Below are 14775 nucleotides of genomic sequence, written 5' to 3' on the forward strand. Positions count from 1 at the left end.
GCTCACTTCCTGTGAGACATCCCTGAGGAGAAGCCAAATGGACCTGCCCTGAGGCAGCCCTGAGTGCTGGAGCAGCCATTTGGAGACCCCTGCCAGCGCTGAGGTGGCAGCTTACATGGTTACACGCTCACTGATTCAGCTTTCTTCCTGCACTCAGTGTTATTGCATGTGTTTTGTGAGTTTGAGGAAGACTTTGTTGATCAATGCCAGACATATAGGCTAATGTCAGACTTATGAACTTGGACTGGACTGGGTTGGGATGCTTAATGTACAATTACCCTTTATATAAAACTCTCTCATAAAATGTGACTGTTTATGAATTTTGTTTCTCTAGTCTACCCAGATTAACTCTGTTGCTATGTTGCCAATGAATGGAGATGAGAGGAGGGTGTGCTAGGAGACAAGTTACTGAGAACATGTAGAAGGCTGTTACAGTAGGCCAGGAAAAGAACTTACAATCAAGGGATATGGGAAACCCGTCCATTCCTATACAATCTGATAAATATGTTATTTTGTACTATCTACAGAATATTGTAGGTTGGAAGCAGTGGTAGAGTTCAGGAAAGCCAACCTTCAGCTTGGCTTCTACAGGTTGAGCATAATTCTATTAGATAGAATTTCAGGCAAAGAGGCATAAGCACAGTATGAAAGCATCTCTCTCTCTCTCTCTCTCTCTCTCACCTGTAGTTACTTTTTGAATCCTCTATCTATCAATCATTTTTTTCAAACAATCACCCACTACATCCTAAATAATGTAATGTCTAGTAATGATAGTATTTGAGGAATGGCAGTGTCTACCTAGTAAAAGTGTGAGGTACACAATGAATGTGCTATGAGAATAATAGGTAGAAAGGGCTTTGGTTTCTGTTCAGGGACTTAAGACAAATCTGCAGGACTCAGAGACCCTTGAGGTTCTTCAAGGAAGTTTGAAAAATGCAGACTGGTAGTCTAGAAAAGCTGGGATTAGAACTGTAATCAGGCTGCCAGCTTCAAGGAGTAAGCTACCTGAATGCCACAAGGTTGTGGACATGGTAGTAACAGGCAGGACTGGAGAGGAGGGTTGGTTTTCAGAGATATTGTTCGTGGGGAAATCAGTAGGACTCAAAGGATACTTTCTATATGAGAAAAGGCAAGTGAGTCAAGGGAAACTTAGCGTTTTCTTGCTTGTGAGTCTGTAGGATAGTTATGTTATTCACCGACACACGGAAAGATGAAAAAATAAAGGATAAAGCTTCCTAAAAATATATTCGTAAATTGAGTTGAGATATATATATATCATCACATATCATCATATATATCATCACATATATCACTACACACACACACACACACACACACACACACATATATATATATCATCACAACCAACTGGTACTTATTTCAGACAGGCAATGCTAGTCAAACATTTCAAAATCAAAGTCATACATCAACTGGATAAAAAAGAGAAATAACATGATCATATCAGTAAAATTCAGGAAAAGTGACAACTAAAATATCTATTCATGCTAAAAAAATTCTTAGCAAACTAGGAATCGGAGGAAACTCAACTTGATAAAGAACACTTGCAACAATCAATCAAATTACAAAACTAACAAACAACCAAGCAAAGCAGATATCATACTTCATGTGAGCAACCAAACGCTTTCTGCCAAAGATTCAGAGAAGCAAGGTTTTCTCCCTCACCACACCTGTTCAATATCACACTGGGAGTCCTAGCCAATGCATCAGACAATAAATGGACGCAAAGGATCAAGAAGGAAGAAACAAAATTGTCCATTTTCATAGATAGCAAGATTGTCTATGTAGAAAATCCCCAGCAATCACCCAAACAACAACAACCCCAACAACTCCTGGAACCAATAAGTGATTATAGGCAGGTTGCATGATACCAGATTAACACACAGGCAAAATTCAACTGTGAGAATTGGATTTTTGCAAATTCAATTGTTCTATTGAAAAATAAAAATTTGACATTAAAATGTAACACCACTTAACTCTGGCACATGTATAATAAAAGTAGTTTAACTCTCACAAAATATGTCAAAATCTATATGTGGGAACTAAAAAGTTTTCGTGAAATGAATCAAAGACGACCTAGGTAATTGAAGAGAGATTCCATGTTAGTAGATTAAAGTGTCTAAATATTAAGATATTATTTTTTGATTTTTGAAGTACATCACAGTCAAAATCTGAACAAGTTATTTTGTGGATAGTGACACAGTTATTCCAAAGTTTATGGAAATCGAAACTATCCAGAAGGGTGAATAAGGTCTTAAAAACAAAGCTGGAGAGCTAACACTACCAGCTGCAAGATGTACTCTTGTTGTTGGGTGTCATCCATTGGGCTCAGCCTCATGAAGACCCTGTTTACAGCACAAAGAAATGTTCTTTGCGGTCCTCACCATTGCTCTTCTGTTGGAGCCCATTGCTGCAGCGACAGATTAATCCAGCTTGTGGAGGGCCTTCCTCTCTTTTGCTGCCCCTCTACTTGACCAAATAGAATACTCTTCTCCAGGGACTGGTCTCTCCTAACATGTCCAAAGGCCTTCCTGTAAGGCTACAGTAAACAAGACAGTATGGCATTCGTGAAAGAGCAGAGAAATCGATCAACGAGACCAGAATCTATGTGGAGAGCCCAGAAAGAGATTCACACAAATAGAGTCAAGTGATCTTTGACAGAGGCGCAAAACAATCAAATTGAGAAAGGAGACTTTTTAGAAAAATAAATGGTCTATAGCAACTGGCTGTAAGACTTCACAAAGATGACTCCAGACACCAACCTTGCATTTTCACAGAAATTAACTCTGAAGGTAAAATGCAAATCTACAAAAGTTGACCTTGAACTTTTTAATGAGTTTTAATACATATTGTAATCATGATCCATGAAAAAAAATGGACACGTTGACCCTTATTAAATTAAAAAAACCCACATCAGGTATGCGGAAAAACAACTGTAAAAAGAATGAAAAGGCAAGAGTGGGAGACAATATTTTCAAAACACTTAGCGAATATGGGACTTACGTCCAAACTACACAAAGGATGTCAGACTCAGCAAAAGAAAACAACCAATCAAATGACACTATAGGAAAATATCTGAACAGATACCTCATGAAGAAAAATATATAGTTGACAAACATGCATAGGAAAAGATGTTCGACGTTATCTTGTCACTGTGTGTGGTGATGAGTTGATTCTGACTCATGGCAGCCCTATAGGACAGAGTAAAACTTTCTCATAGTCCTAGGGAATTTCAATTTTTCAACAGTGAAATACAAGTATATTCTTTTTAAAATGACCAAGCTCCCCAGTATTGGTGAGACCAAAAGGCCAGTGAGGATGTAAAAGACCAGGAATTCTTATTCATTTCTATAGGCATGTAAAGTGATTTAGACACTTTGAAAATCAGTCTGGCAGTTTCTTACAAAGATAAACGTATCCATAACATATGATCTAGCAATGGCACACTAGACTATTTGCCCAAATTTGTTAAAGACTCATGTCCACAAAAAAGCCTTGTATGATAATATTTAGAGAATGTTTATTCATAATTGCCCAAACTGGCAGTTTATCAATACTGAAAGGATAAACTGTGGAACATTCATAAACTGGAGTGTTATTCAGGATTTTTTAAATGGCTATTAAGCTCAAAAAAGACCTAAATTATGCATAAAGATAGCTGAGAAAAAGAGTAAGTCTGATTCTAAATACATACCATTATAGAGGTAAAGCTATAGAGAAAGTATAATAATTTCCAGGGGTTAGGGAAAAGAGGAAGGGATAATTAAATAAATGAATCACAAGCTAATTTTGTTTTTCTTAAATACCATCAGACTGGTTCCACCTCATAGCGAACCATTGCACAACAGAATAAAACACTACCTGCTTCTGAATTATCTTCACCATCCTGGTCATGAGGGAGCCCATTGCTGCAGCTCTGGGTCAACAAACGTCATCAAGGGTCTTCTTCTTTTCTGCTGAACCCCCCCTCCCCCACTTTTCCAAGCATGACATCCTTCCCCAGGGACTGCTCCTTCCTGATAACAGAATTCTTACCACACTCGTCTAACAACCAGTTTATTACTGAAATACGACTTCTATATTTGCTTTAAGTTTGTCTCATTAGTAGATTCTTTTTTCTCGGCTCTCAGCCACGAGTCTGAAAGTGGGGAGAGGTGAAAGAACTATGAATAGAAATTGGATGACCTTCTCAAAGGAGAAACTCAAGTAACTCAGAAGGTTTTTTGTTGCTTATAATGAAAAAAAAACCCCTCCACTTTATTAACCGAATCTCTTTGTTCTTATCCCTCTGTCGGCGTGAGTGTGGAAGCTGCCCCACTGGTCTTTAAAACTCGAAGAGGGTCATTCCTGTGGGACAGGTTTCAGTGGAGCGTCCACACTACGTCAGACTAAGAAGAAAATCTGACCATCTACTTCTGAAAAAAATGGACTGGTACAAATCTTCTGAATCACAGCAAAACACTATCTGATAAAGATTTGAAAGGTTTGAAAGCACTAAAAATATAACCAGAGATGAGCTGCCTCCTCAAAGTAGATTTGAGCTGAATACATATATGGAGTAAAGTCATTTTGCTCACGTGACATGATTCAAAATGAGAACAACTGAAAACATTCTTAATAATTAAAGCGTATCATGTATGAAATATGAATCAAAAACTGAAACTCATAACATATACAATGGAATAGGTAAAGATCAATAACTTCAGCACTAATGAGTTGAAGTGGACTGCTACCAGTTATTTTATTTTATTTATTTTCTTTTTTTTAAACCCTAACTGCTACCAGTTATTTTAAATCAGAAAATCATATAGTTTACTCTAATGGGAATGACAAATTGAAGAGGAATGGTGTCATGACCCATTGCAAAAAGAACATTTTAAGGTTTCTCCTGAAGTACAGTGCTATCGGTGATAGGGTCTACCTACAGTGATAGGGACATCAGTTGAAATAAAATATTATTAAAATTTAATCATCAAGTACTATTGCCAAAGATTCCACTGACTCCGGTAATTTGAAATTAATCAAATATGTAATAAGGATTGATTGATAATTTCTGATGACAAAAAATAATGATGGACAATATGACCTGGTTGTAGAAATGACACTGGAGATCACATGAAGATTTTCCAAGAATAACAAAAAAGATTCATTGAACTACCTCCCCTCCCAGCCACAACATAACAGCAAGTATATATATGGGCCTCCTTGGATTGAATACACTGTAATCAAATTGATTACATCTGTGGAACTAGATAATGGAGCAGCTCAGTATCATCTGTAAGAACAAAGCCAGAATTGACTGGAATAATCAATTTTTGTCGAGAATGAAAACCAGTCTACAAGAGGCAAAGTATGACCTTAACTAGAACCCACCTGAATTTATAAACTTTCTAAAGAATAGATTTGATGCTTTAAATATTAAAGACCAAAGACTAGGTGAGTTTAAGATGACATCAATGTTTAAGAACATCAAATATGAAAAAATGCATTAAAAAGATGAGAAAGATAAGACTAAAGGGAATATCAGAAGAGACTTTGAAACTTCCTCTTGACTACAGAGTGCTAAAAGGGATAGAAGAAATAATGAAACAAAATATTACAACAGAGAACTTCAAAGAATAGCTCTAAAAACAAAGTATTAGAATGAAATGTGCGAAGTTCTGGAGTTAAAAAAATCAAAAGGGAAGGAGAATTTCTCAATCTCAAAATTTTAAGTCTTGGGTTGAAATATTGAAGGAGTCTGTGAGCACAATATTCAATGATAGTGGAAGTCTTAAAGGAAGATGGGAAGAATATGCAGAGTTGCTGAATCTAAAAGAGTAGGTAGATGCCCAACTATTTCAGAAGAAAGTTTATGAAGGTGTCTATGAGCATGATCCAGAATGATACAGAAGCCTCAAGGGAAGATAGAAGGAAAACACAGAGTTTCCCTAACAAAAAGAATTGGTTGATGTTCAAATATTTCCGAAGAAAGCACATGATAATGAACCAATGGCGCAGAAAGAATTCCAAGGCGTTATGGGGACACTGGTGAGAAGCAAGAATCTAGGAAATGATGGAATGCTAACTGAGATATTTCAAAGAACAAATAAGATGCTCAAAGTACTCACTTACCTATTCCAAGAAATTAGGAAGACAGCTACCTGGTTAACATACTGAAAGAGATCTATATTTGTGCCCATTCTAAGAAGAAAATAATCAACAGAATAAAGAAATTAGAAAACAGTATTCCTTGTAAAATAAATTATTTTATTGGGGGCTCGTACAACTCTTATCACAATCCATACATATGTCGATTGAATCAAGCAAATTTGTATATTTGTTGCGAGCATCATTCTTGGTATCAGCTCCTTGTTTGTTACCCTCCCTCCCCACCACCCCTCACGAACCCTTGATAATTTCTAAATTATTATTATTTTGTCATGTCTTAGACTTTCTGATGTCTCCTTTCACCCACTTTTCTGTTGTCTGTCCCCCAGGGAGGGAGTTATTTGTAGGTCCTTGTAACCGGTTACCCCTTTTTACCCCACCTTCCCTCCAACCTCCTGGTATCACCACTCTCATCACTGGTCTTGAAGTGTTCATCTGTCCTGGATTCCCTGTGTTTCCAGTTCCTATCTGTACCAGTGTACATCCTCTGGTCTAGCCCAATTTGTAAGGTAGAATTGGGATCATGCAAGTAAGTGGGGTGGGAGGAAGCATTTATGAAGTATAGGGAAGTTGTATGTTTCATCGTTGCTACACTGCACCCTGACTGGTTCACTACTCCCCGTGACCCTTCTGTAAGGGGATGTTCAGTTGCCTACAGATGAGCTTTGGGTCCCAACTCCGCACTCCCCCTCATTCACAATGAGATGATTTTTTGTTCTTTGATGCCTGATAACTGATCCCTTCAGCACCTTGTGATCACACAGGCTTTCATGCTTCTTCCAAGTGGACTTTGTTGCTTCTGAGCTAGATGGCCTTTTTAAAAAAAATCATTTTATTAGGGGTTCATATGACTCTTGTTTGCCTTCAAGCCTTTAAGACCCCAGACACTATATCTTTTGATAGCTGGGCACCATCAGCTTTCTTCACCACATTTGCTTGTGCACCCATTCATCTTCAGCGATCATGTGGGGAAGGTGAGCATCATGGAATACCAGTTTAATAGAACAAAGTGTTCTTGCATTGAGGGAGCACTTGAGTGGAGGCCCAATGTCAATCTGCTACCTTAATACTACACCTATAAATACTTGCATAAAAATCTATTTCCCCATCGTCATATATAATTATCTTTACATATGTACATGCCTGTATTTAGGCCTCTATAAATGCCCTTTGCCTCGTAGTTCTTTCCTCTATTTCCTTTTACTTTCCTCTGGTCCCACTATCATGCTTAGCCTTCATTTAGGTTTCAGCAATTCCTCTCGTTTACATTGCCCTGATCAAGCCCTACCAGGCCTTTGACACTCTCCTTGCCACTGATTTTGGATCACCTGTTGTTCCCTTGTTCCTGTGTTTTTTAACACCACTTCCGGGGGGACATGGGAGAGGGGCGGGAAAGGAAGTGGTGTTAACAGTTTTCTTAATAACATGTACAAAATACTTAACAAAACATTTACTTAAAATTATTTGCAGTGGCATATTGACAGAAAGTGCTAGAAAGCCACACCGGATTCAGAAGAGGACAAAGAATGAGGACTATTATTGCTGATGACAGATGTATCTTGGCTTAAACACCACCACCATCAACAACAACAAAAACTCATTACTATAGAGTCCATTCTAGTTCATAGCAACCCTATAAGACAGGGAGGAACTGCTCCTGGGTTTCTGAGACTGTAACTCATTATGGTGGGAGACACCCTCATCTTTCTGCCATGAAGCAGCCGTTAGTTTTGAACTTGTGGTTAGCAGCCTAATGTGTAAGCACTAAGCCGAGAATTATAGAAAGATGTTCATGGAGCTTTATTAAAAAGGCAAAGATATTTGATTGTGTGGATCATGACAAATTTTAGATAACATTGAGAATAATAGGAATTCTAGCACACTTAAATGTGCCCATGTGGAAACTATGCAGAAATCAGGAGGCAGTCATTAGAAGGAAACAATGGGGTTAAAATCGAAAAAGATGTTTGAAATGGTTGTATCCTTTCACCACACTTACTCAATCTGTGTCCTGAGAAGAGAATCAGAGAGGCTGGGCTACATGTATGCAGTTGTGCGTGGCATCAGGGTTGGGAGAAGGGTGATTAACAACCTGCAGTATGCAGATGACATAACCTTGCTTCTTGGAAATGAAGAGGGCTTGAAGCACTTGTCAACAAAGATCGAAGACTACAGCCTTTAATATGGATTCCAAGTCAACATAAAGAACAGAAAAATCTTTACATGACCGATAAGCAATGTCACAATAAATGTAAAAATATATATGCTATATAGCATCAAGGATTTGATTTTATTTGGATTCATAATCAATGCCAATAGGTACAGCAGTCAGGAAATCTAACAACACATTTTATCTGCTGCAACCATTTATTACTGTTTTCAAATTGCTAAAAAGCAGAGTTAAGACACGGCGTTTTCCATCTCCTGATATGTGTGTGAATGTTGGACAATGACCAAGGAGGACTGAAGAATTGTTGCCTTTTAATTGTGGTATGTGAAGAACATTGAATATGCCATGGAATTTCAGAAGGACAAATGAATCTGCTGTGAGAAGGACAGCTAGCATACTCCTTGGAATTGAAGCCAGTTAGACTTAGCTGTAAGTACTTTAGCTATGTTGTCAGGAAGGGTTAGACCCTGGAGAAGAACATCATCACTGGACGGCTGGTAAACTCGAGAGCCAGCAGAAATACGGAAGGTGATCTATGCAATGAACTGGACAAGTGGCTGCAACAATGGGCTCATATATGCTGTCACAATAGGTTGGAACTGACTTGACATGTTGTCTTGCAATGGTTCATGTCTCTTCAGTTCTGACTCCCTGGTGTGTTATTATGGAGAAACACCACATGTCCAGAACTTCAAGGCCTACAGTACAAACTGAGAGATAATGGAGTTTCATGAAATGTGGAAGAGTTCACTAGATTTTTTTCCCCCTGTTTCTACCCCACTTTGATAAAATTGTTTTAGGGGGAATTTCTATATTAAACTAGCCTAAAAAATCTAATGTTCTCATGAACAAAATACTGTTCCATATTCAACAGATATCCACCCCTGTGTTAAACACTGTCCTATTGTAGTTAGATGCCCTTGAGTTGACTCTAATTCATAGTGACCCTAAGTACCACAGAAAAAATAATGCTCCACTCTTGTGCCATCCTTACATGATTTAAGATTGATTCCATTGTTGCAGAAACTGTGAGAATCCATATAATTCAGGGTCTTTCTCACTTTTTTTGACCTTCTAGTTTATCAAGCATGATGCCCTTCTCTGATCTGGTCTCATCTGATAACTTGTTCACTGTACTTGAGAATTCAGTCTCCCCACTCCCCAATCCTAGTTTCTAAGGAGTGTTCTGGTTGTACAAACAGATTTGTTTATTCTTCTGTTAGTTCATAATTCTTTCAATAATATTCCCACTTGCCGTAATAAAATGCATCAGCTCTTCTGGGTCTTTCTTATTCATTGCCTGGCTTCCACATGCCTATGAAGTGGCTGCAAAGATCCTGGATTGTGTCAGGTGCACCTTATTCCTCAAAGCGACATCTATGTGTCATCTTAAAAAACTCTTAGGCGATAGAGACAACGTCCATACTACCTTTAAACGCTTATATATCAATGACTGATTCTGGGGATGAAAAACTACAGATAATTTCGAAAGCATAAATGTTAGATGGCACTGTCAATCACAAATGAACAAAATTAGAAAATATCTAGGGAAGAAGATGGGATAGTAATAGAGGAAATAAACTTTAGTTTATAAAAATTCCACAGGTATTTTGTAAACACACCCTTATGCTTGGATCGATCTTTCGCTAGTTCTAAGGTCCGTGCTTTGGAGCATTTCTCTCTGTTGTTCAGGAAATATGACAAGGAAATAAATTAAGAAGAGGTGAAGGAAGTTTTCCGGCTGTGTATGTGGCTTCTAAGCATAGACTCTATGCCATAGAGTATCAAAATCGATCTGATCTGGGATTATTGCCTAGTGCCAACTCTAGATATCTACACATAGCATTCGCAAGTACATACATTTTCTCCAGGTCCCCAAATCCCGAAAACGCTCCTTTTGCGATGACTCGAAGCTTGGTAAGGACAAATCTCCTGAAAAGAGAATGGACAGAAATTGTCACAATGTATATCTATTAAATGGTAAATGATTGAGTGTCTAATGCACAATGTAATCTAAGAAACAACATAGAAGTGTGCCATAAGTATAATGATTATAGTGCTTTTACATCATCTCTTTCCATTCTTATCACAAAGAAGTGATAACATTATTATTGTTTCATTTTGGATAAGAGAAAATGGTTGTTTAGGAATATCAAGATATGGGCCCAAAGTCACCGGACTGGTATGAGTCACAGCTGCGATATCAATCTTGCTTATTACCGCTACTCATTCTATCTTGCCTCCTGGCATAACAAAGGTATGAAATAAAGAAAAAGGCATTGCGCTTCAACTCTGTGCCAAGGACATGATAATATTAATAATAATATAGTAAGTATATATTATTATTATTGTATTAGGGGAAATTTCTACATTAAACTAGCCTAAAAATCCAATGTTCTCATTAACAAAATACTGTTCCACATTCAACAGAAATTCACCTCTGTGTTAAACACTGTCCTCTTGTAGCTATTTGCCCTTGAGTTGCCTCTAATTCATAGTGACCCTAAGTACCACAGAAAAAATAATGCTCCACTCCTGTGCCATCCTTACATGATTTAAGATGGTGTTTTCAATATTCTTTGCCAGCATCATAATTCTTCTTCCTCAATTCTTCTTCAGTCTTTCTCGTTCAAAGCCTAGCTTTCACATGCTTATAAGGTGATTGGTAACACTGTGGCTTGGGTCAAGCAAACCTTAATTCTCAAACTAACCTCCTTGCTTTTCAACACTTTAAAGATGTCTTGTGCAGCAGATTTGCTCGATGCAATATGTCCCTTGATCTCTTGACTGCTGTTTCCATGAGCATCAGCTGTGGATTCAAGGAAAATGAAAGCTTTGAACTTCATTCTTTGCTCTGTTTATTATGATGTTACCGATGGGTCCAGTTGTGAGGAGCTTGGTTTTCTTAATATTGGGCTGTAATGCATACTGAAGGCTGCAACTGTTGATGTTTATCAGCAAGTATTTCAAGTCCTCCTCATTTTCAGGAGCAAAGTTGTGTCATTTGCACAATTAAGGTTATCAATAAGCTTTCCTCAAATCCTGATGCTAAATTCTTCTTCATATAATCCAGTTTCGTTGATGATTTTCACAGCATATAGATTGAATAAGGATGGTGAGAGAATAAAACCTTTACACACACCTTTCTTGATTTTAAATAGTGCAGTATTTCCTTTTTGTGTTTGCACAACTGTGTCTTGATCCATGTTCAGGTTCTGCCTGAGCACAAAGAAGTATCTGTATTACCCATTCTTCTCAAGGTTATTCATAGTTTCTTATTATCCACACAGTTGATTGTCTTTACACACCAATAAAACATAAGTAAACATCTTTCTGGTATTCTCTGCTTTCTGCCAAGATCCATCAGATATCAGCAATGATATCCCCTGTTCCATGTTTTCTTCTGAATCCAGCCTAAACCTCTAGCAGCTCCCTGTCAGTATACTACTGCAAATGTGATTGATGATCTTCAGCAAAATTTTACTTGCATGTGCTATTAAATATATTATTCTATAATTTTAGCCTTCTGTTGGCTCACCTTTCTTTGGAATGGGTGCAAATATGGATCTCTTCCAGTCATTTGGCCAGGAAGCTGTCTTCTACATTTCCTGGCACAGATAAGAGAGTGCTTCTAGCACTTCATGAAACATTTCTATTGGTATTTCATCAATCCTGGAGCCTTATTTTTTTGGCTAATGCTGTCAGTGAAGGTTAAACTTTTTCCTTCAGCCCCATTGGTTCTTGTTCATATGATAACTCCTAAAATCGTGAGTCAGGTTTTTTTGTACAGTGACACTGTGTATTATTTCCATCTTCTTTTGATGCATCCTGCATTATTAAATATTTTGCCAATAGAATGTTCAAGATTACAAGTTGAGGTTTGAATATATCTAGTGTTCTTTCGGTTTAAGGTATGCTAAACATTAGGGTGTTTTTCATTTTTGGTTTTATAACCCTAGGTCATATATATATCTAACCTCTGCTTTATTATATATTCAATATATATATATATTATATTCAAGCCCAAATAAGTAGATATATCCACACACATATTCATCATATCACTATTAACAATAGCAAGAAGGTGGAAGCAATCTAAATGCCCATCAATGAAAGAATAGATAAACAAACTATGGCACATGCACACAGTGAACACTATGCGTTCTTAATGAATAGCAATTATTCTACAGAAAACTCATGACAAGGATGAACCTGGAGGACACTCTGATTTGTAAAATAACGTGATCACAAGGACAAGCTATGTATGAGATCACTACTATAAACAAGTCAAGAAAAGAATTTCACACCAATAAAAACATCTTTTGTGTGAGAGGGTAAGAGAAGGTAAGTTACTTGTTAGAGGGTAGATACATGTAAATTTGAATGAAAGAGAAGGCAATATACAAAACTAGGGAAGTTAACAAAAAATCATGGTGATATTGGAAGACACCTGGAGGAGAGTACGAATTAAAGGCAAAAGAAGTAAATACAAATGTATTTGGATCTTGCAGTTATGATCATCTATGAGTGGTTCGTGAATAGGCACAGAGATGAATGGATCTAGGAGGGCAAGTGGGCGTGTGCATCCACACACACACATGTAGGCTTGCCAGAGAATATTTGTACTTGTATTTATATAAATGTTGTACAAATATCTGTACAGTTGCTCCAAATATATCCGTGAGTGTGGTGGAACATCCAGGGGGAAAAGTTATGAAAACATCTTAGATACAACCAAACACCATGGTGGGAATTAATTGCTGAGACTAGGTGCTCAGGAGCCTAGTCTCAGGTAACACCAATATTAATTTTCCTAACAGTCCACAAGTGTCTTATCTCCTACTGTGATGAGCAACCACTGGGGTATGAAAGGCTTGAGCAGCCATCTGAGATGCAACTTCAGGCCTCGCCCTGTTTAGAGGAAAGAAGAGGGATGCAAATTGAAGACATGAAGACAATTAACTCAATAGATGAGCAGAGGACAGGCATCAGGCTCTAGGACCCTGAGACTCACAGCAACCTGATATGGTAGAGTAGAAATATTCTTAATGGGAGTAGAAAGCTTCCGCTTGGTGGTTTTGAACTGCAGACCTTACAGATAGAAGTCCAATGTGAAATTCCTACGCTATGAGTTGTAATCAACTCCATGGCACTGAGAGTGTTTTGTTTTGTTTTTTTAAGAGGATGCTGAGACCAGAGGAAGAGGTGTCTTACTATCACTACCAAGTATGCTGAAAGGGATCACATGTGAAGGTCCTACATGGAGTGGGAGATGACCATGGAACGAAAATGAAAATCACAATAAAGCTTGGGCTTACTATCAGATAGATCGAGACTGGCAGGGCCCATGGGATTATAGGCCTTCATCACCTTTCAAATCTTTCCCCCTTATGGCTCAATTTCCAGGGAGACAATCGTCAACTCACTGCAATCCTGTTGATTGCGAGAAATAATCACTTTATAGGCCAGAGTAGAACTGGCCCCAGGGGTTTCAGAGATGAACTCTTTAGGAGTAGAAAGCGTCTTTCTCCCACAGTGCAGTTGGTGGTTTTGAACTGTAGATCTTGTGGTTTGCAGCCCAACTTAGAGCCACTATGCTACCAGGTAAGTAAATAAGTAACAGGCACATCTGTAATAGGAATATGAAAGTGGAACAATGATACATTTGAGTTTTGATGCTGGAGAAGAATACTGAAAGTAGCACAGACTGCCAGAAAACAGAAATTCTGTCCTTGGGAGTACAACTAGAATGCTCATTAAAATGAGGGTGATGAAGGTGCCTTTCATATACTTTAGATCTATTATCACTAAGAAAATAACGGCATGCTTGCTAATGCAGCAGGCCAGGAAAAAGAGCAAGATCCACAAGCAAATGGATTGATACAGGGTCTGCAAAAATTGTCCCCCAAATTACAATGATTGAGGACAGCGAAGGACGGGGATGTATTTTGTTCTGCTGTTCATCTAAGTCTGGACTGACCCACAGGCACCTAAGAGGAACAATAGAGTGAGGCACACACATCGTATAACACTCAAACATTGGAGATCGTTTACCCAAGAACACATTTCAGAAGGTTTAGGGAAGGAGGAATTGAAACAGGAAATACAAGGAGGAAGTTGGATACGTGATTTCCCATTGTGGAAATTGCTATTAATGAAGAAAAATGTGTACGAATTGTGGAATGGAAAACTGATATGCCCTGTAAACGTTCACTGAACCCACCAATAAGTTTAAGAAAGTAACATTAGTATTATTTTATTCTCACTAAATTTCTTATATACTGAGGAATAAATGGAGTTTAAAACAGAAGCATTTGGTTTAGATATTATACCGAGTTAAATGTTAGAGTCAGGGTTTTACCTAATTCTGATGTTTTCCCCAAAGCCATTATTTCCCTTGATATATCAAAAAGCCCTGTAGTCGATGTTTGTTTTAA

At 37.9% G+C, this 14775-nt stretch overlaps 1 protein-coding gene across 2 annotated transcripts in view; it reads right to left on the reverse strand.

Annotated features, from left to right (window-relative positions):
• Positions 1-14775, reverse strand: part of FSHR (follicle stimulating hormone receptor) — a 284860-nt gene that overhangs the window by 137141 nt on the left and 132944 nt on the right. For both annotated transcript variants that reach the window (XM_045285748.1, XM_004699745.2), the window contains exon 2: positions 10199-10270. In XM_045285748.1, coding sequence (XP_045141683.1) covers positions 10199-10270 — 72 coding nt within the window. The remainder of the gene's footprint in view (positions 1-10198; positions 10271-14775) is intronic.

Source organism: Echinops telfairi, unplaced genomic scaffold (genome assembly GCF_000313985.2).
Source record: "Echinops telfairi isolate 266 unplaced genomic scaffold, ASM31398v2 ScPeMD7_7475;HRSCAF=8513, whole genome shotgun sequence".
NCBI lineage: Eukaryota > Metazoa > Chordata > Mammalia > Afrosoricida > Tenrecidae > Echinops > Echinops telfairi.